A 24,221-nucleotide genomic window follows, 5' to 3' on the forward strand; every position below is an offset into this window, starting at 1 on the left:
ATCAAGCCGGAGTTGCAGAATATCACCCGAAAAATCACTGATGGATATCACGCGATCGGAATTCAGGTTGGAAAACTCGCTGTATTTAATATCTACAAACCTCCCAATGAACTATGGCAGTCACCAGCTCTTCCTGCATACAATCACCCGGCGGTGTATGTGGGAGATTTCAACAGCCACCACTTCCTATGGGGCTACTCGACGACCGATAAAGCTGGAGAGCAGATCACGGATTGGGCGTCAGCACAGGATTGCCAACTTATTTACGATGCTAAGCAAAAGGGAACATTTTTCTCTGCGCGATGGCGACGTGAATATACGCCAGACTTGTGTTTTGTCTCTACAGCGCCGGACGGAAAACCTATGAGGGCTTCGAGAACTATATTGAACAGTTTCCCACATAGCCAACACAGGCCAGTCATGCTAAGCATAGGCATACAGATTCCGTGTATTTCCAGCAATCCGTTGCCGCGATGGAATCTAAGAAAGGCAGAATGGCGAGACTTCTCGGAATATGTTGACAGGGTTGTGGATAACATACCACCAAAGCCGAATTCCTACGACCGTTTTTCAAACCTTTTATTTATAGCCGCAAAGAAATTTATACCTAGAGGCTACAGAAAAGTGTATATTCCAACATGGAGCTCAGAAAGTGAACAGCTTCTAGCCGAATTCGAGAGGACGAATGACCCAGACACTGCCTCTGACCTTCTCCAGTCTCTGGACGACGGGCGTATGAAACGGTGGAATGAATTAATGGAGGAAATGAATTTCGAGCACTCGAGCAGAAATGCATGGCAAACACTAAGGCGACTTGGAGCTGCAGATCAGCCAACTAAAACAATGCCCAAAGTGTCACCAAATGCTGTTGCTCAGCAACTACTCCGTAGTTCAAAACCGACAACAAGGTCTAACATAAACCACCAGGTCCAAAAATCTCTGAAGGCGGCGCGGCTAAAATGGCCGGTGAACCCCAACACTGTGGTCGCCGTTACAGCTGACGATGTAGATATCGCCCTCACTTCAACAAAAGCTGGGAAAGCAGCTGGATGTGATGGAGTTCTCCCAGACTTTCTGAAACATGCTGGACCACGGACAAAAATATGGATCGCAAAACTATTTACTGAAATTTTCAAAACTGGAGAAATACCAAATACCTGGAGAAAGTCTAAAGTTATTGCGATCCTCAAACCCAACAAGCCAGCAGAGGATCCGAACAGCTACCGGCCAATTTCACTTTTAAGTACCATGTACAAACTTCTTGAGCGAGTTGTGCTCCGCAGACTTACTCCAATTTTGGAGAAAGTGGTCCCACAAGAGCAAGCTGGCTTCAGACCAGGCCGTAACTGCTGCGATCAGGTGTTAGCACTGACAACACACATTGAATCTGGTTTCCAGAAACGGCTGAAGACTGCGGCAGCGTTCATTGATCTCTCTGCGGCCTACGACACGGTGTGGCACAAAGGCCTCCTTGTTAAACTGTACGACACCATAGAGGATGGCAACACAGTACGACTCATTGAGCAACTGCTAACTGGCCGTACCTTCAGGGTTTTTCTAGGAGGGCGAAAAAGCAAAAAAAATACCCCTCAATAATGGCCTTGCCCAGGGCTCAGTGCTGGCCCCATCGCTATTTAACATCTACACTCGAGACCTCCCTCACACTGAAGGCAGAAAATTTGCTTACGCAGATGACATCGCCGTCACAGCTCAAGCCAAAACCCTTAAAGCAGCAGAAGATATCCTCAATTCTGACCTAAAGGCTTTGGAAGAATATTTCCTCAATTGGCGACTAAAGCCAAATGGGTCGAAAACAGTTGCGACAGCTTTTCATCTTAGCAATTCACAAGCGGATGCCAACTCTGTGTTCAGTTTGATGGAAAAAATATTTACCATGACCCCCACCCCCGCTATCTCGGAGTTACTTTGGACAGGAGCTTGAACTACCGGCAACACATGGAAACAGTGGGTAAAAAAACCAGGACAAGGCTTAACTTAGTTAATAAGCTAGCTGGAACTAGCTGGGGATGCGACGCCAACACGCTCAGAACAGCATCCATTGCCCTGGTTTTCTCAACGGCTGAATACTGTGTCCAGTATGGGCTAGAAGCGCCCACACTTCCATGGTAGACGTTCAGCTTAATGCCACAATGCGAACCATCAGCGGGACTTTAAAATCTACTCCTCTCCCTTGGCTCCCCGTACTTGCAAACATAACCCCGCCAAACATCAGGCGAGAAATTGCAACACTGAGGGAATACAAGAAGGCGCTGCAAAAAAGCGCAATACCTCTACACGAAGATGTCGTCTCCCACCCGGCATGCCGCTTGAAGTCCCGAAAGCCCTTCTGGGCGGAAGGAGAGAGGCTCCTCCGACTACCTCTCACCCCAGAAGATAGGTGGAAACTTGAGTGGCAAACGGCCAACGTGGGAAATGCCCATCTCATACAGGACCCCACCGAGAGACAGCCTGGGTTCTCACTGCCTCGCAAAACCTGGTCCGCCATCAATAGGTTAAGGTGCTCCCATAGCCGCTGTGCCCACATGATGCACAGATGGGGCCTTAAAGAGTCGGCGATGTGTGAATGTGGTGCGGTGCAGACTACCGAACATGTGGTCAACGAATGCCCGCTCCATTCATTCCCCGGCGGGATTGATGAGGTCCACATGGCGACGCCTGAGGCCCTAAAATGGCTCGCAGATCTAGATGTCCCCCTCTGACCCCCCACCATACGAAAGAAGAAGAACATATGACTTTGCTAACAATCTGGTTGATATATGAATATTAGTAGACCTGCCCTAAGTGATTAAAAGCGTATTATCCCCACTCCCCATACCGGTTCCATTGGAGCCGGCTGTGCTCGCGTATGGCTCAAGTGAAATTTGAAAACGTGACGTCATCATTCTTGTGCGAACTATGGTCGAGGCATCATCGGTTCATTTTACGAAATAACATGGCAAAATGTTGACTTGTACTATGAAAACTTGTAAAAATAGATGTGAAAAAGAGAATAAACCCAATTGTCGTATTACATTCCATATATAAGCATTATTTTACTTTATTTTAAGCATATTCACATCGTATAATATAGATCAGTTTTAGAAACATATACTATCACATCGAGAAACGTCTGGACGCGAAACACAAAGCTGGTTGGTTGCTGGGAAGTAAATTATGAACATTTATAAAAGTGTCTTAACTAAAAAAATAAATACTTAAACGAAATATTCGACTCTGAAAATAGAACCGAATTTTTTTGCCGAATTTGGACTTCGCAAATTTGTTCATAACGTGGCGAGTAATTTGCGCTCCCATGTAAAAATGTCTATTCATTCAAAAGCAGATTTTACTTTTAAGAAGTAAATGGTGATATTATAATGCGAGATGCCTATTTACTGTCAGATTGATTTATTGACGAATCACAGTCAGCCTTACTCCCTTCGTTCTTCAACAGTTGATTTTACCCCTCGCCATTATCTTCTCGTCTATTAATTCCTATGTCTGTGAGTAATGCCCATTTGCAGCAATATCAGAGGAATATTTTAAATTGAAATATCGATTTACCAAAGCAAATATCTACGTAACGCATGATCGAATAGAGCGGATTTCGAAGCAATTCAAAACAGACCGGGTAAATGACATTACAAATGTCATCTGAAGAAATTTAAAATTAGCAACAGAACAAGAAATTGCGAAATTGACTTTGAAGTTTGGAACAAATAGGTGTCAGTTTAAGAGCAGTATACGGCCCTTTTCTCGTATAGCTATACCAACACTTCAGCGGCGTGTTAGGTGAATCTTTATAAGTAAGAATTTTATAAAGCTGTAGGAAGTTGTTTGGTACTTGAACCACTAGCACGATGTATGGTCGATCTTTTTTTTACTAATAGCGAATATCTGACACTGCGTATAATACTAGTGCGTATTTAAAAATGAAGGAAGAATGAAGGTAGTTAAAAATAAATTACATAAATGCTTACTCTAAGCATATATTATTTTATAATAAATAAATCACTACGTAAGTAAGTACGCATTATTATTAGTTTACATATAAAGTGATATAAACTAACTCAAAAGCATAACATTCTAAAGCTAGTCATCCACTATAGTAAATAAATAAAAGCCTTTACAAATAAACCGAAATCAATTTACATCAACTTCCGCAGAAATACTTTGCCTGTTTGTAATTCCATCACGCGGTCTAGTGGAGCTTTTTGCTCTGACGTAAAATATCAATGACAAATAATAGAGATAAATTCTCCCGCCATTATTGACAGAATCGAAAGCTTTTAATAGCGACCAGGGATCTGTTACCTCGTCATCAATCATTTGAGGTTCGCCACTTATAATCGAGTGCTTTATCGAACATGTTTGAGGAAAAAATAGATGGCGTTCTATTTTTGAAAATATACGGGAATTGGTGACGTAATACTTTGGTAATGTTGTGAAAGTTCAAACAGAAGAAAATAATATATGGACGAAACTATTGGCGTATACATACCTACATGTCATTATTCTAGAATGAATGAATGCAAATATTGGAGGTGGAAATTAACCGATTAACAATTATTATTAATTAATTAATTAATTATTTATAAATTAACATTCGATCGAGCTGAAACTCAGCAGATAGACTCGTTGTCGATCACAATGCATTCTATCATTGGTGGCAATCACGCGGAAATATACGCATTTAGAAGTCCCTGGGGAGGAGGTTCAATCCTCAGTCAAACCAAAAAAAGTTTTGAATTTTTAAATACGAACATTAAAAAAATAGAGGTATCATAGTAAGAAAGCTTTGATTTTTTTACATTGAAGTTTCTTAGCTCAGGATGGAAATGAAATTTTATTTTGAAAATAGTTACTTTGATTAAAAAAAAAAATAATACAGTTAAGGCTGTGCAAATGTCAGGACGATAGCTCCCCGCAAAAAAATCACCATTGATGTATGAACCAAAAATCAAACACCATTGATGTATGAACAAAAATGGAACACCATTGATATATGAACAAAAAATTAAACACCATTGATGTATAAACCAAAAATTAACCACCATTGATATATGAACAAAAAATTAAACAGCATTGATGTATGAACAAAAAATGAAACGCCATTGATATATGAACATAAAATTAAACGCCATTGATGTATGAACAAAAAATGAAACGCTATTTATGTATGAAGCAGCAAAAAATTAATCACACTCATTCTGCATACAACAATCCAAATCACGGGAAACCGGTTGGTAAAATAAAGAAACCAATATATTAATTTATAATGTCTGTTCTTGAATCCACCCTGCGGAGTTTATCAAAATTCTAAATATATAAAATGTTTTTAAGTAAATAAACATAAACATTTCTAAAATACGCATTAACGAATATAACTTATTCTCAGAAGTTCTGTTGTCAGTATTATTCAGTCTAAAAGCGAGCAGCAAAACTAACGAAGTGATTCGTTTTAGAATGTTATGTTTTCGAGATGAATGGTGTTTAGTGTATGGGCTTAGTTTACGTTCAGAAGTTTACTACTTTGTGCCGGGAGCTTTAAAAACTGAGTCATGTTTGAAGGCTACAAGAGCAAAGCTAATAAAACACGAACTTGATTATATAAAAAAAATACAATAGGAATAGTTCTAAGAAAAAACCACGACTTTGTGAATGAAATCGTAGTATTTTTTGTTCAACAGAGATTCTTTATGAGATGGAATTCTTTGAAACCACTAATTTTGAGATGTATATTATATGTATTTATCGCATTTTAGAGAGCTGTTTTGAGCAATTTCTCGATTAACATGTAAGTAAGTAATCGTTAGATATATATTATGAGCTTTTTTCATCAACATCTACAAAATTATAACTTTGATAGAGACTCGATACTTCTCCTATAATAAGTTTCCTGTAAAGTTGACTTCTGTAGACAACCTTGTTTGCCTTTAAACTCCAGTTTTAAGGTACGAAAGCACATGTTGATAAAATAAGCATGCTTGCGAGCATGCTTTAAACATCAGCATACTCTTCAACAGTTCATATTTGCTTGCGTACGGCATGCAGCATGCTCGTTACATACTCCCGAATGAGCGTGATTAAGGCAAACAATTGAACACATTTGCTATTTAAAAGCAGGCTCTCGGCCAAAATGGAAGCTTTGCAAGAAAATACAAGTAACCAAAACAGTGTTAGTCACAAATAGAGCCGTTTCCTTTCTATCACAATCTGCTTTCAAATCCAATAATTTAAGATACTGTTAACGAAAGAAAAAATAGTAACACTAATTGGATTACTATATGATTAATCATTCGCTATTAGATATGTCAAAAGAAGATGTCAACGGTTGTAAAAATCATTTACGCATGCTTCCCTATACAGGAGGCCCTGAGGAAAATAATTCCCCCCAGGGCCTGTGTCATCCTTGGGAATGCCGTGTGGGGGGGGTCTTTTTAAAGGAAAGGATGGAGAAAAAGTTCTGCGAAGGTAAAAAGTATGAGGGTTGGATAGGAATCTAGGGATCAGTGTGTTAAGGAAGGACGGATATATGAATATATCTCTCCTATTATTTATCAAATCAATACTAGCATGCTCAAAAGCAAAACTGAGACATGCTAAGACACTCCCTTTACATCTGCGCCACGGGTAGCATGCTTTAATACTAGCAATGTAATCGACACACATCCCAATAAGTAGCAATAGCTCAATAATAGCATGCTTTCGTGCTACTAATGAGAATGTCTGTCCGTACCATTATACTTTTACATTAGCTCCACGAAGGAGGTTCTCAGTTTTCATTAAACTTCTAAATAATTTTTAGGAATGCTGAGGAAGCTGAGATAATTCGGAGATCGGTTTAAGGAAAGGCAGAAGAGAACCCAGGCTTTGAAGAGACCAATGCTGTAGGAGGAAGGGTATACAAGGCACAATATCCGTCAAATGAATAATTTAGCACGCGTGTGAAGTGACTCTCGTGTGGCGAAGAGATCAATGCCGCTTATTCATTAAATTAATGTCATATTTGAGTTTTTTATAAGATATTTAATGATTTAATGACGGGATGACACTAACGCTCCAACTGCCTAGTCCACAGATGGTCATGACACGCTTAAGTCAAGTCCAATACCATTCAAGTTAACCGCTTATCATAAAGTAGCGAATAAAATCTCTCATCCTGAGTGGTTTAGTGGTTTTTATAACTTTTAAATGTTAGAAAATGTCACGACAACACTTTTTGGTAGGCACATTTGGTTTATATGTAAGTGCATTATATATAAGCCTAGAAGATACACTGGCGGTCAACCAAATTGCCTTTTTTTCCAAATAGAATTTTTCGTTCTTTGTCTGGAAGTTAAAAAAATTGATATATGTTTTTTTTATTGATGCATTAGAAATGTTTTTTTATTTGCTGAGGCCTCCATTTTTGTGACAAATTTTCTAAATAAAAATGTACTTTATTGAAATTATGTTAGTTAAACGAATTTAAATGAAATATTAAGAAATAAAATATAATAAAGAAAAGTAATAAAAATGTATATAATTGTTGGTCCGGTTTTGTATAATAAGTGTACTATGTAGGTATATTTTGTATTCTTTTAAGATAAATTTATTTTGTAATATCGCCTTTTATGTTTTTTCCATCTTAATGTTGTTTGTGAAATGTATTTTGTTTGCCTCATTTTTTGTGTCGAGTTTGTTGTATTGGTTTCAAGTGTGCTTTATATCTCACCACGCTATTTACTGATGGCTCTTAGCTAATCTACTTCTCGGCAATCTAAATAACGGTTGTATAACAAGAAGTCGTACACGGAGTAAAATTAGTAGGTATTGCTAATTTATCAAAAATCTCTTCAAATTATTGGTAATCCGATAAAAAACGGGATTGCAGGCCGTTTCCTGATAAACTTTTAGTAAATTCCTAATATATCGGATTACGTGTTCATGCACTTGCCTTGATAATACACAATGACGAAATGAGAAAATACAAGATTTTGGTTTTTACTGAAATTTTAATGGAAAATTTATTAATTCATTCATTAAAGGCCTAAAATCCTGTTTTGAACCGGATTAAAAATAATTTGAAGAGATTCTTAATAAATTTGCAATATTAAATATTGGTAATTTTTCTAATAAATAAATCATAAAGCAGTCATAAATCCTTATACATAATGTATCAGGACGTACTAAATATCCAACAGTAAAATACCATTTACATGTTTTACTCCAAATAAGCTCAGGATCGTTGGGTAAAGTATGACAAATACGTCTTGATACACCCTGTAGAGGTAAATGCCATCAATGATACAAATTTCTGTATTGTATTACATTGTTGGGTTCTTTTGCTGAGAGCTCCGTTTTAAATCCTTCTAAGGGTTAACATTGTACCTATAGATTTTTTTCTTTTTTTCCTTCTTATATTTTAAGAGGACCATTTTGCTACCCACCAGTGTATTTCTCTTTAGTAACTTTGTAAACGGTTTGAGATAAACCGGCATTCTTCTTCCATTGAGCGGTTTCGGAATACCGATGTAATTATTTCATTAATGTAATTTGCTTTGGTTGGATGCTTCGATCATCAATAGTCCCCTTTATAGCGGCGGAGTATCTCTTTTTGTACTCTTTACCGAACCACATGAGACAATTAATATCTTTGTTGTTTGTTACTCAATAAGTGGGTACTAAATGTTAAAATTATAAGATACTCACATTACGCAATTTACGTCTCTGCTAACCTCAATACGATCCATTGGTGACCCGAATCTTTGATCTCCGGCAGTTGATTCCCCGGACAGTTGATTCCCCACACAGTTGATCCCCTGGATATTTGATCCCCCGACAGTTGTGCCCCTAACAGTTGAACATCCGGACAGTTGTTCCCCCAACAGTTGATCCCCCGGATAGTTGAAATCTCTTGCTAGCGGACCTCACTGCCAGTCAATCCCTCGGATGCTAGATCACCCAAAGGATTATTTCCGTTGTACTTTCTCCCTGGTAACGTACGCAGAGAGGATATAGTATTATGATGTACGACCGTATAACAAAAGTCGATATAGCTACTTATTACTTATATCTGTAGGGGTATTGAGTTGGAATCCGCTATCCAAGTATTTTTGTTAACAATAATGCCATCTCCCCAAAGTAGTATGCAGAGAGGATATCACCGAAAAACTACATACTTATATGCATTAGAATATAACTAATTGTCCCTTAGCGGATTTGTACTCAACACAAGATCACCTGCGGATAAGTATCTATATCGAATTTTGTTATTCGGCTGTAGGTATATCCTTTCTGCGTGCATTACCAGGGAGAGAGTATAGCAGAAATAATTATTTGGGGGATCAAATATCCGAGGGATCAAATGTCCGCTAGATAAAATGACAGAGAAGTCAACGGACGAGGAATAAACTGGCAGAGGGACTTTGGTTCCTAGGTATTTCTAGTTCGGTTGACCCAAATTTTAATATATCTGTTTGAATTTCACTTTCGTTTTCGATGATGAATGAATGCAAATCTTAGGAATAGAAATTAACCCCCGTCATGACATCCGATCGAGCTGAAACTCGGCAGATAGCGATCGGCATCTGGCAAGGTCGGTAGCGCGGTTGACTCTCTGGTCCTCCCCTTCCCTGGGAATCAATCCTTCAATCCTCAGCCAAACTAATTTTTAAAAATATATATATTTTTTAAAAGACATTTTAAAATAGATGTATTTTCATCATGTGTATGTGTATTATAGTAAAAAAAACTTGTTTTTTGCAGGTTGATTTTTGTCGGAATCGGTAACATGTACTTTTGTGATTTGTTGAGATGTTTGAATGAGATTTTTGTTTCTAAATGGTGCGATTTTATTTAAAATATCTTCTTTAACATAGCTACTTGTAAATTTGAGTAGTATTCTGACATTAAATTCTTTAAATATGAGTACTGAATGATATAAAAATGATTTAATTTAAGAGAATTTTAATTATTACTTTTCGAGCTATTAAAGGGATTTGAATGAGTTTTATAAGTGCCACCCCATCATATTGTAATGTATTGAATTATGAATTGACAGAGAGCGAAGTAGGTCGTATTGTTAGTTACTCATGGTTTTGTCACGGGGAATTTGCATTCGTGTTCACATTGTTTAAGATCTCAAATTTCCGGGTGACTTATTCAGAGTAGGTACTTCTCAGTAAATCAATCGAGATGACTTGCACACAGTCGATAAAGAAAAAATACAGGAATGAGATCACGATTGAATGATATCATAAAAATTTCGTTTTAAATTGGGCTTAGGTGAGACAGAAAGATGTAATTTGTCTACGTACAATTACATTTAAAAAAAAAATGTGACGTAGTCTTGAATTTCGTGAATTTTGTTATTGCCTCAATTGTGGGTCTTAATCAAGTCTCAAGGAGGTAAGTAATCGAGACCTTTAAGGGGAACGGTTGCACGGTATTTTTCATAAAAAAATAAATTTAGATTTGAGGCCAAAAGTACCCAACCACACTGAATAATATTTTTTTTTATTATTTAAAGGTTTTTTTAAATGACTATCATTAACTCACAAAAAATGTCAAATGGCCTACATTTTATAGTATAAAACACAAATAAATAAAGCAGCACATATCCGTACATTATACCTTTTGATTACAAAAAAATATTATTCAATTTGGTTAAGTTGTTCTAAAATTTTTTACATGAAATAGGTAGGTAATTTAAAAATAAATACGCACAAATTATAAGAGGAACAATTAAAATAAATTATTACGTGTACGAATAGTTGCCAGGTACTATACCTTCATATAACATTAAAATAAATTGGGAATAGGGAACCTACCAGTACCTATATTATTATGTTAAAAATAGTTGATAATTAAGTACACATACTAACAATATCATTTTCACATATAACTGATAACATCCATTAAAAAAAGTTTTTGTGTTTATTTTTACAGGTAGGTTTCTACAACTAATTATTATGCAATAATAATTCAGTACATGTTTAGTTATTGTAGTGTAATTTGCAACAAATGCATACAAAGTTTTGCATTGCTAACAATCTACAGTCGCATCATATTTCATGTAACAAAGGAGCACAAACTCAGCTATCGGTCATATGGAAATCGGACAGTAAAATCATCTCAAAGGTAAACTGACGGACTAGATATGCTAACTATCCACGAAAACACTGCTAAACTACATTTTTGACCACAGAAAACAAACACAAACTATCATTAATAGAACAGTTAGATAAGAAAACAACAAAAAAAACATAAAAACTCCGACGGTTTACACAAGCTTTGGACAAAGACATCACATATACCAGGCAATAAAAGCATTCAACAATCTTTTATTCAATACAAAAAAATTCAGATTCAAAATTAAAATATGGATTTAGGAACAAAAAAGCCAATATAACACAAATTTTGGTAAAAAAAACACATATATACATATTTTTTTATTTTATTTTTTTTATTTATTAAAAGTATACAATACAGAATATAGTATATTATATAAAGCATTGTACTCCCAGGAGTTAATAAACTCATTGCGGGAATTATACGCATTACATGAAACATATAGTTGTATGTATTAAATGGACATATAATGGGACATACACAAGATATAAGTAAGACACAAGACATATACGAGATATAAGTAATACACAATGCACACTTCATAATATTTTCCATTTTTTTTTCTCATCCGCCTTTATTATTGCATTTAATTTAATTTATGTTTTAAAAATTTTATTTCAATGTATCATTACATAATATTATTTTTTATGATTTTTATTAAATTGTAAAATGGGGGCTTCAGTACGAGTAAAGCACCCAGTGATGCCCACATTATAAACTAAGGTTTTAAAATATGTAAAGCCATTATATTAAATAAATAAAAAAATAGCCAATGAAAAGTAAGTATTAGTTATACGTGACTTTAGATGATAATATTATGATGAACGCAAGGTTAAAACATCTTCATTTGTGTCATCACTAGTGCCGCTATATCTTTATCTATAGTGCAGTGTTTAGAAAACGTTGTGTTAAAATATAAACAGTTTAATTAAATAATATTTTATGCATCTGCGTTTCGATAACTTTTTTTTCTGCACCGAGGTTATACTATGTTTGCAATACACATGACACAACCGTAGTTAATAACATTTTCTAATAATAAAAAATATTTTAGTGAAATGATTTAATGTTACTATTATGAAAAAGAAATTCTGTTTTTAGTATCCAACTAAAAAATCGCAAAACAATTATTAGCTCTTGCGTATGACGTAAAATTTGCACTTTTTTCTCTGTATGTTGGTCAACTATTTTCTCCAAATTTAATAATATTTTTAGTAATCAAAAGGTATAATGTACGGGTATGTGCTGCTTTATTTATTTGTTTTTTAAACTTTTTTTTCTCTGTATGTTGGTCAACTTTTTTCACCAAATTGAATAATATTTTTAGTAATCAAAAGGTATAATGTACGGGTATGAGCTGCTTTATTTATTTGTGTTTTTAATTTTTTTTCTCTGTATGTTGCTCAACTATTTTCACCAAATTTAATAATATTTTTAGTAATCAAAAGGTATAATGTACGGGTATGTGCTGCTTTATTTATTTGTTTTTTAAACTTTTTTTCTCTGTATGTTGGTCAACTATTTTCAGCTTCCGAGCTCATATTCATCGTGAGCTATGAATTTAGATTAATTTAATCATTGTAGACAATATTAACGACTCTTCAAAAATGTGAAACAGAAAAGACAGAAATTGATTTAGTATTCCTAGATTCGCATCTAGGAATTGAACTCATAGCCTCCTCCTTTTCTGGGAAGTGCTCTGACCACAGAGATAACTCGACCATAACAATTTACATAATTTTCAACTGTATCACACTTCGACTGAGAGCTACAAACATTATCTTAATTTTCTTAATGCATATTTTTGGCTGCTATTTTTATGAATCATTGCAAGATTCTACTCGAACTAAATGCAATCTAGATAGTGTCTTGGATAAGTAGATCCATTTTTATTTTTAACGTGCGACATCTATTGACTTTTTCTGGTTCGCATCTTTGGTTTGAGAGTCGTTAATATTGCCTGGAATGATAAATTTGAGGTTTTACTTATAAAGTTAATCCCATTGATGTAGTCGTATTTGGTCTAATCCACTATAAAAAATATGAATTTATTCTACGCTGTTTTCGGCGGTCGCCAGTTCTTCTTATAATGTCAGAAAACTAGAATGATAATGGCACACACGTTCAATAGTTCGTGAGGTTGATCGGTTCATACATAAAATACAATTTTATAAAAATTTCACCAAGCTAATTAACAAAACCGATATCAATTGAAGCTAAACAGGACACAACAGCGCTCAAATAATACTCGTAACATCAAAGTCAATTGAAGTTAATTTTTTAAAACGGCCATACAGTTAGGTAAGTATATTTACATGTATTCAAATATTGGCATTAACATTACACTTGTCTAAAAATAAATTGGTAGAACGTTTGTATAATAAGCTACTGTCGAATTGATATGTGCACTTTTGCAGTAAAAGGGTCATTTTAGAATATTATTATTGAATAACTTTTAGGTGTGTACATAGTTTATACTATTCGATTCCTTGATTATCGTCAAGAAAAACTGTGATTAGAATGATAAATACGTATATATATATTATTTTTTTAACCGAAAATACAAACCAGTAATCGACAACCTTTCGCTATTTTCGATTAGTCTTTACTACAAATTCGTTTACATTATGAATACCAAAAAATATACTTCAGATAAATTGAAGCTTTTGATTTCGTTTTGCTAGAGTACAATCAAAACAAAATTGTTAATTACTTTGTAAAAAATATAAACGTAAAGATAAAACTAGCGAAAAATGTATTTTTTTCATAAAAATGTATGAATGCACATAAGAAACAAATTAAAATAAATTTTAAGGCGAAGATTATCTGTTAAAGTTTCCCTTCATTCACTTTATTTCTATCTTAAAGAAACAGTCACAAATTAAATTTTAAAAAGGCTTACTCTAAAATCGACCGTTTCTAGCCTCCTATCGCCAAACGGTTTTTATTTTATTTTATTTTATATTATAGAAACAAACAGTACATGATTTACAAAGATGAAACAATATACAGGAATAAGATATTTCATGTTAGGTACCTATGATATGTTTCCTTGTAATGTCTGCTAAGTGGTATGTTTATTCCTTAATTACCAGGTGACGTGTGTATTTGTATGTGTGAGTGTTTGTGTGTGTGTGAGGGTGAGGGTGTGTGTGTGTGTGTGAGGGTGAGGGTGAGGGTGAGGGAGGGTGTGTGTGTGTGTATGTATATGTATGTGCATTGAATAGTTTAAATTATTGACATGATGCCACGTTTGAATTTGGAATTAGGAAAAAATGCTAATGGTTATGCTTTTATGCCTATTACATATATTCGAGATAATATACACGTTTTTTGGTTTTTTTTTATTCCTCTTTAACTATTGTGACCTAAAATAAAAACAGTAATTATTTTTACTGTATACTTTCACATCGTCCTTATGAAAAAGATTGAATATGGAAAATTAAAATATTCTGTTATTTGCAGATTTGAGATCGAATGTTAATGTTCATTGTAAAATGAACGCAATATCCTGTATGATATTAATAATAAACATGTTTTGAATTAGGCAAAACTGATAAACAACTATTAATGGTTGTTTATCAGTTGTGTAAAATTTAAAACACGTTTATTAGTAAGAGGGTAAGAATTTAAGTCTGATTTATAAAGGCTCTCCCATGAAGAGGATTAATATTTTGGTTTTATTCACAAACAGAATCCATAATGTTAAAATGCTCAGTTAACGATAATACGTAACACTCAGATGCAAATAACGTTATGAGCTAAAGATATAAGTACACAATAATAATTCTAAATGGCAAAACCTATTGAAATTTCATGACGCCAAAGCTCACCGTTCAAAGGTTGCTAGTGCTTCAGACAGACATTACTTAACAATTACTAACACCAGTGGCGTGCATTGCTATGTGACTAAAGGTATAGGCTGTGTGCATTTTTGAAGTGCGGTTATGAATAATTGTGCATTGAATATTTGAAAATGGCAATTTAAGTACCTTCTTCCGCTGATTGTATTGCCAACTGATTAAATGAAAATACTAGTTCCTTACAAAATTCATGGAAAAATACATTTTGATCATAAATTTGTCGCCTTTTAGATTTGTATATTATACATCTATTTGAATTACGAAATGAACGAAAAATGAACGAAAGAAGTGGAAATGAACCCAATTCCGACATCCGATGTGAATGACAATGCATTCTGTCAATACTCACACAAACGGTGTCAATCACTTATACACACTGACAAATACACATTTCTCATTACAGAAGTTAGTATACGAAATAAATGTCGGTCCTACCCAGCATCTGGCAAATTTTTAGCGCGGTTGACTGCGGTTCCTGGGAACGAAGGCACAATTCTCAGCCCAAACAATTTTTTATAAGTGTCCATTTTAATCAGCTGTACTCCACCATCTTTTCCACTGTGACTACCATAGCACTAACTATTCATATCACCCCCACCACAGTTGTCAATACATTACATAATATATAACTGTTAATACACAGACCTTTTCGATATATTCAAAACCTCCCCCTTCCTACATCAAGGAAAAAATAATTAGTTGTGAATATAACTTATATGTTTGCAAAATGTAACTGATATGTGTGTACCCGACGGATTGTCGCGTGCACACAGACTGTAAAACGCGGGTTAGTTACACGCCACATAAGACCTTGTAAAATTTAAAATAATAAATTTATCCTGAAAAGGACGGCTCTGTTACATATACAACGTTTGTACAAAACGCAAATATGAAAGCTCGCCGTTAAAAAGGCGGTTAAGTATGTTTAGTTATTTAATTATTTATCAAACTAATGATTAAGACAAGATTTTTTATGCATAGCACAAAGGGTAACAATTATTTTTATAAGCAATAATTATTAGCCTGAAACACTCATCCACATTGAAAAATCTCCTGATAAAAGATACACGTTCCAAGTCCCGTTGGCGTCGTGTATCTTTTATCAGGAGATTTTTCAATGTGGATGAGTGTTTCAGGCTAATAATTATTGCTTATAAAAATAATTGTTATGTTTAGTTATGATCTGCTGCAAGCCTCGTGGTTTCCGCCAGCGAGTCAGTTCAGTCGGTCAGGTAGGGTAGCCAATAAAATTCTCAGAACTCAGCAGAAAGGTCCAAAACAGGTCCGAGGCGTAGGAGATCCAGTGGAAGAGAGAGAGTTTGAAAATAAAGGAGGGCCTTTTTCTTAAAACTGTGGCTCTACCACGCTTCATAAAAAAAGGTCGACCAAGATTTGGCGGCCCGTTTCTGGGCTTCCCTGTTTGTACCCACCGCCTGCCAACCATTTATTTACTGTTTATTGTTTAAAAATTGTTTTCAGAAATGTGTCAATCTTAAAGATAGGTACATAATGCAGGGTTCCGCAAATGTGGACAATCCCAAATAGTATTTTAATAAATAAAACAATTCAAAATTGTTCTTAAAATAAATAAACAGACTAGCATCCAATATAAACAAAAAAAACAATATAAAATTCGGTGACCGGATAAATCATCAAAATGATAATTCATCACATCTTTAAAAAGTTATATAAAGTCATGGAAAGTGATGAAACAAAAAATTTATTAACTGGGTTATGTAGGTTAGGTTTAATTTTTTTTCATCGTTTCTAATGACTTTATATAACTTTTTAAAAATGTGTTGAATTGTCACTGTTGAGTTATCATGGAACCATTAAATTCATTCTTTAAATATAGGGTTTTCCAATAAGAGGTGTTATTTTGAATAGCCCGCTATTTCGGTAGATGTTACTTTTGAAGCTGTAATTTTTTAATATTTGACAAGTAAAAACTACGCCATTAATAAAAATGGAACACGCTTCAACAAAGCATTGAAATTATTGAAATTCCCTTGAGTGAATCAAATGCAAATCATATTGAGTGATGAGGACCATTTCCACCTCGGTGGCTTCGTCAACAAGCAAAATTGTCGCATCTGGGGCTCTGAAAGCCCAATAGTAATTGTTGAAAAGCCTCTATATCGTCAACGTGTGACTATTTGGTGCGGTTTATGGTCCGTCGTAGTCATTGGACCTTACTTTTTTTGAAAATGAGGCTGGAGCAACAGTTACGGTGAATGGATTGCGCTATCGAGAGATGATTAATGATTTTTTATGACCGAAATTGGATGGTATTGATCTGGACAACGTTTACTTTCAACAAGACGGCGCTACGTGCCACACAAGCAACGAAACCATTGATCTTTTGCGATTGAATATCAAAATAACAACTCTTATTGGAAAACCCTGTACGACAGACATTATATCTAAGTACTGTTATGTTATTTCTGTATGATGTTTATTATGTTGTATTCTGGTTGTAAAATGAAATGTGTTTATTGTACTGATATGTATTGTATGTGTGTACTGATATGTTATTTAAGTATTATGTTTGTAAAGGCCTTAAGGGCGTTAAATAAATAAATATTAATATTTTAAAATAGACGTGTTAAGGTAAAAAAACTTTGTTTTTATGGGTTGATTTTTTATCTCTTCTGTATCGCTTTTCCGCCTTCATAGTCTGTACTCCAGTATCGCACACTTACAGCCACACAAAGCACGTAATGTTACGTATTGTTTACGTATTATACAGATATCAGGTTTACTCGACCTAATACACCATTATGTGGCGAGGTGAAACCTAATATGGGCGCGTGTGATTTTCACGATTGATGTAATGTGACGGCAATCTCATTACCCCGTATTAAAAGTACCTGCGGAAGAAAATGACTGACGGTTTTAATATCGAATTTCGATGGGTAATTATAATATTTGATTTTGCTGACGAAGTGGGTAGACATTATTTTGATAATAATCAACAAGCTATTTTTAGACTGTCGTTTTATTAAAATTTCATCATGTGTGGTAACCTATAGATATTTCTAACCTATATAACATGCATTGACAGCTTGTAAAATTATGTTTGGTACCAAACAACTACTGCCGGGGGCGGCACCACGATATACTACGCAAAACACACGGCAGAACAAACGTAAGGGCTCAGTACAGCATGATACGGGTTATGGTGCTGCTAAAAAACATGTCTTTTTACGGCCTCCGTGGTCGAGTGGTCGTGCTCTCGACTAACGTCGAAGGAGTCGGGTTCAAACTCAAGTAAATTTTTTATTCATATTATTTTACAATTTACTAATTTAAAATAATATGGAGTATATTTGTGGCACGTTCTCTACAGTGGAAGATACTCTCAGTATCGCCCTGGTACGACCACTATTCAAAATTGTAACGTCGCCTGAAATGGCTTTAGATGTGTTTAGTGATCAGATCTGAATTACCAGGTACCTACTTCCCCATCTTTCTCTTTCCTATGTTATTTCCCTCCCCACTACATCCAGTTTCACAGCAGACGGTTGGGAGCAGTGGGACTCTTGTGCGTTTAGACATAATATATTTTTTTTTAATAATGAATATTTGTATAATGACCCGATAATAGAGTTCTGACAGTATTTTTCGTACAGTTATAAAATATGAAACAAACAGTATGGCGTATTATCTTATTTTAAATTTATCTATTTGAATTTCGTTTTCGTGAATGTATGAATGCAAATCTTGGATTTTCCAATCCATTACTCAACACATAAATGAATTTCAAATTTAAAAAATAGTTAAGAATAAAAGAAAAGTAGAAACAAGTAAATGAAGTAATGTTTTCAGCAGTTTCTCGGACGGATAATGTACGTATGAAAGCAAATGAATCAAGGAGTGTGTGCGAAGACAACGTTTACAATAAAGATATGAGAAATTTAAAAAGAATCAAACGAAAGATTTTCACGAGATGTGAATATATTGCATCACATGCAAAGTGCATACACCTTCTTAAACAAATTAAGAAAATAAGTATCATTATTACGGTTTACTTTGTTGGTAAATAAGTAGTTTTTTTTACAAAATATCATTACTTTCACCATGTTTTTGTTGACAGATCCCGTTTCGGCTGTTTTGCTTGGACTAATCCATTTTTATTTTAAATAATTTTTTTCAATGTTATCTTTATTATTCATGCACATTCATTTAAATTAAACGATAATTTGTATGATAGGTTTTCTTTTCTAACTATTAAAAAATAAAAATCAAATCAGAAAAAAATCTAAATTAGTAATTTTTTTTCTTTTTACAAAATATTGACCGGTCAGTGGTTGAGTGGGCATAGCGCTTGGGTCTCACCCGAGCGTCGCGTGTTCGATTCCTCGGCTGGCTAAGTCCTCCATCACAACACAAGCAACATTTTCGGCTTTCTGTGGTGGTAGTAGAAGATTTTCAAACATTGTTGGGTTATTCATAACCTGGGAATGTTTGTCTTTCTTTTAAAAAAAAAAAATTAAAAAAAAAAAAAAAAAAAATTAGCTACAGTATCAAGCATAAATATGATTTTTCGACTGCGCCACTGTTATAATATGGTTGTAGGCTGTACCACTATTATAATAAGGTTCTGGAATTATTCATACAATGATCCTCCGAGCTTGATTAGTTTGAACCGAGTACAGAGATTACGGATTCGTTACTAGTTGCTAGCTTGGATGTGAGAGGGAGATCAAACTAATACATGGACTTTTATACTACTATCATATATCTGTCTTTCTCTCCACTAATGGAGTCAAAAACCTGACATTATTGTCCCACAATATGAAAATAAAAGTTAAAAATCCAAAAATGTGTATATTCTTGGTATACCTTATATTGTAGGTAATAGGCATTGAAATCGCTTGACAAACGGATTCTAGAATTTTTTTAAGTTGTTTGCTTTACGCGTTCATACATTTCTATTGAAAAAAAATATTTTTTAAGTAGTTTAAATTTATATTTTTTATTGAGTCATTTATTTTTTTATTTGAATTCTACTGAAGCGAAACGATAGGAAAAGTTAAAAGTGAAAGGGTAAAACAAAAATACCACATTTAATCGTTTGTCAGTGCTGACGAATTAGCACCGATGTGTTAAACCAATATTAAGAACGCACGTGGCACTAGAATAAGTTTGAGGGGCTTAGTGAATGTTAAGTACCAGGTGTTTTACAGGTGAACACAGGTGATTCAATATCGATGATTACTTAGTATTCATCACCCAAATATAATTCAGTATTTATTCGTTCGGAACAACTGTGGCGTGCAGTAATTATCAAATAGGTAGGGATTACTTCGAATGAGTCAATTTATAAAACATCGTCATTGAGCTTTTATTGCAATGTATGTAACACCATGTATTTTATTATAATATATAGTCTATAGTTTATTTTATTATATAGTTTATAGTCTATAGTATATAGTCTATAGTCTATATATATACTAACTATTATATACGTAAAATTATTTGATTTTTTTTTCGGTAACATCTTCTTTTTTTTTTTTTCGTACAATATATCGATTTAAGGTTAAAAGTGACGTTTGTTAAAAACCTGCGTGTTCATAAATGGGGGGGTTAATTTAATTATTTAATTAAAATAAGTTTTTTGTTGACTTTTGTTTTATTTGCGCCTGTACATATGCAGTACGAATATATATAAATAGTTTTGTTCGTATAAAAGCTCATTTGTTTCAATAGAGACATACAAATACAATATTGGATTGAATAATTTATACAATATTATGTTTGTATGCCTTTCTTGAAGGAATTGAGTTATTACAAGGGCCAAACTATTTATTATTATTCATATTGCTCATGTTCGAGCATAACTTGTAAGAAGCGTTTTATAATTTTTTTTAAATAATTAACGCCATTAAAATATATATTATTAATAAAAGTCACTGCACGCCACTGGTATATAAATTTCTCAATGTACACCAATTAACACGAATACTTCTTTAAGTATTGTCATAAAATAAATACCATTATTTGATAGTTTCAGAATAATCACAAGGACAGTAAGTATTATTCCCGCATTTGCTTACTTTACAAAAGTACTTTTAGGTATCGTCTAAAATTAATTGTTTCAATCTCAAATTTTTGGAAAATTTTAGGGCCTTTTCAATGCAATACCAATTTTCTCAAAGAAATAATTATGTACATCAGATGAAAGCTCTCCCATAGATAGGTATAGACTAGGAAAGGTAAATAAACAATTCTACTCAATATACTGCAACCCTCAATGCATCGATACAGGCTGTCCCAAAAATCAACCTCATCCATTGGAGGGCTGATAGGCCAGAATATAAAAAATTTAACTTTCGTAATAAATCATTATTTTTTGAGTTTTTGAATCAATCATTTTACGAAAATCGATTATATCAGTTTTTCGAGTGCCACAGCTTCAAAATTCCATATTCTAAGATTTTGATTTTTATTATGCAACCCTTTATTATCACACTCCAAAATAACACTAATTTTTTCCCGATTCATGAGTTTTTATTTTTTTATTAACTTCAACTCATCACACCGTAAAAAAATGTCTTAATAGTAACTTATTTAAAAATGTTCATTTCGTGTAGCTTTTAAAATGGTATGACATTTATTTTCTTGATATTAATGAACATTCCTATATCTCTAAAATTAAATTTAATTCTCATATTTTGATATTCCCATCCCCCCATGAGTTGGCTAATCAATTGACTTTTGGGACACCTGTATAGATTTGTGTATCTAGATAATCGAAGTGGAATGACAAATGGGTATGATGTATCCCGTAAGTAGGCTGTAGGCTGTAGGGCTCAAAGCTCGAACGGAAGTGTTGGTAATACAGGCCTAAATGTGAGGCTGACATTTCCCGAAAGGTTGGAGGGAAACATTTGGTGGTTGTTGGCCTAAATCAGCCTGGAAAGGTTGAGTGATAAAAGTTAAGCGATAAATAAATTTACACTAAACAAACTTAATGCGCTGTCTTAGGTAGAAATAAAACCCTGTAAAAATAAAAATAAATAAATGTAAATTCAAACAGGCACAAGGAATTCAATAGATGTTTTGACAAGCAGTTTTCTAGAATTTATGTAGTTTATCATCACATCATTAGTAAGTAACAAATACTTACTTTCCTTTACAAGAACCTAAACACATTTAAAACATCATAATTTTCTCGCAATACTAGAACAAGCCATGCACACCAACTACTAATACCAAAAACCAACACATCCTTTGGACAAAAACACTAGAGATTCCAGGCTATAAAACTATACAATTCACTTCCAAAACAATATAAAATATCTAATTTTACAGAATACAAAAAACACATATGGAACTGGCTACAATCCTTTTAATATTTAATTTTATTATATTTCACATTTGTTCTTGTTAAAACTATGTAAAAATCGATATTATTTTTTTAAATTTTTATTGTTTCTCTGTCTAACTAATATCCACTATATTGTTTACTATTATATAACTTATTTATAGCGCCCTTGAGGTGTTTTTGCACAAAAACGGCGCTATACAAGTCATCCAAGTATTATTATTATTATTTACAATTGAGAAAGTCCTCCACAACACAGGTGAACTCCTAGCGTGGAGGACAATATACTATACCTTTGTCGTACAAATATATTTAAGAATAAATAAAAAATTTGCTTCTCCAATCATGCATTGAATAAAACAATATTAATACCACTATACCTATTATGAACGCATCTTGAAATCTTGTTAAATTAAATGCTTGTATTATATAGAAACGTACTAAACTAGTTTCCAAGAATTGAGACATCCTAAAAAACATACAGAAAACGGGAGTCTCCTGACAGCTGTCAAGTAATGGTTGAAATAATGTAAAACTCATTAAAAAATCATTTCACTTACGGAAAATAAAAAAAGTTGACAGAAACGCGGCAATCTTCATTTTTCAAAGTGAAGTGGCAGCTTTTGTGGGCTAAGTAGCTAAAACGAATCTTCGAACAATTTAGGAAGCGCACTCATTACAGGAATCCCGAAATAAGAACTCTAAAAATTGTACCACGAAATGTCAAATAAACCTGCCGGTGTTCTTGATCACACAACACTAGCGAAATGTTGTATTGTTTGGGCGCGAATCTTAAATCATGGTGAAATGTCTTTTATCGGCGCGAATATTTAAACACGGTGAAATGTCTTTTATCAGCACGAATCTATGTCTTTTTAGCTGTCAAGCACTGTGAAACGTCTTCTATTGGCGCGAATCTTAAAACACGGTAAAATGTTTTTTATCGGCGCGAATCTTACAACACGATCGGTGCGAATCTTAAAGCACGATGTCTTATTTCGGCGCCAATCTCAAAAGTTTGAAGTGTTGATGAGGTATTTTAGAACGCGGAACGCGCGCAACTGTCAAAAAGTATTTTTGTCTGAATAACGCACTTCTTCGAGAGTAATAATAACTTTATCAGAACCGTTAGGTGTTGTAATTGATTGTTGTTTTATTTACGTTGGCTCGCATATATGCGACGAGACGTTGGACTGTCGCCGGCCCGTAATGGCGGAGGATTGAACTGAGACTGAGGATTGGATTGAAGTCGCGAGTGAAGTTTAGTTTTCCTGTGCGGCCGTGTGGGTTAGGAAAATGCCAAAACTTGCGCCGTGCGGGCGAAGTGCGGACAGTGCGGGAGGAAGTTAAGTTTCAAAAGAAAATCCAAATTTGCCCTTATGCTAGAGTCAGTAAACTCATTGTTTAGGAACTCTCATTAAATAATATCCAAGTACAACTATTACCCCGGAAAAGCATCGATAATAACCTTTTTATGATGTGACTTTCTTTATGGGTGCCCGAATTGATAATAATTTATTCACATTTTATCTACGTTAGATAATTATGAACATTAAAACTTCAACACAATAATTATTGCATTTACCAAGCACAACTTGAAATTTAAAACAATAACCTGCAACATTGCAAACTTGAACGTAAAATTATTTTTTATAAGCAATAATTAGTCGCCTGTAATATCAATATATATTGAATTATTTGGCGGGTTAGAAATAAGCCGACGTGACATCAGAAGGCGCGGGTTCAATTCCCATCGGCGGCATGTATTTTTACTCGGGAGATATTTAATAATAATATGAATAAATAGTTTTGTCCGTATACAAACTCAATTCTTTCAAAAAAAGCGTACAAATACAATATTGTGATGGTGATTCAATCCAGTATTGTATTTGTGTGCCTCTCTTGAATTGGGT

The 24,221-nt window shown here is 34.1% G+C and overlaps 1 protein-coding gene across 1 annotated transcript in view; it reads right to left on the minus strand.

Moving 5' to 3' along the window:
- LOC149422901 (xaa-Pro aminopeptidase 1) overlaps positions 1–23,509 on the minus strand; it is a 110,029-nt gene extending 86,520 nt beyond the window's left edge. The window contains exon 1 of the mRNA XM_089632343.1: positions 22,869–23,509. Coding sequence (XP_089488469.1) covers positions 22,869–22,908 — 40 coding nt within the window. The 5' untranslated portion in view covers positions 22,909–23,509. The remainder of the gene's footprint in view (positions 1–22,868) is intronic.
- Positions 23,510–24,221: the final 712 nt, after the last annotated feature.

Source organism: Hesperophylax consimilis, chromosome 6 (assembly GCF_061612785.1).
Source record: "Hesperophylax consimilis isolate HC1 chromosome 6, BYU_Hcon_1.0, whole genome shotgun sequence".
NCBI classification, from domain to species: domain Eukaryota; kingdom Metazoa; phylum Arthropoda; class Insecta; order Trichoptera; family Limnephilidae; genus Hesperophylax; species Hesperophylax consimilis.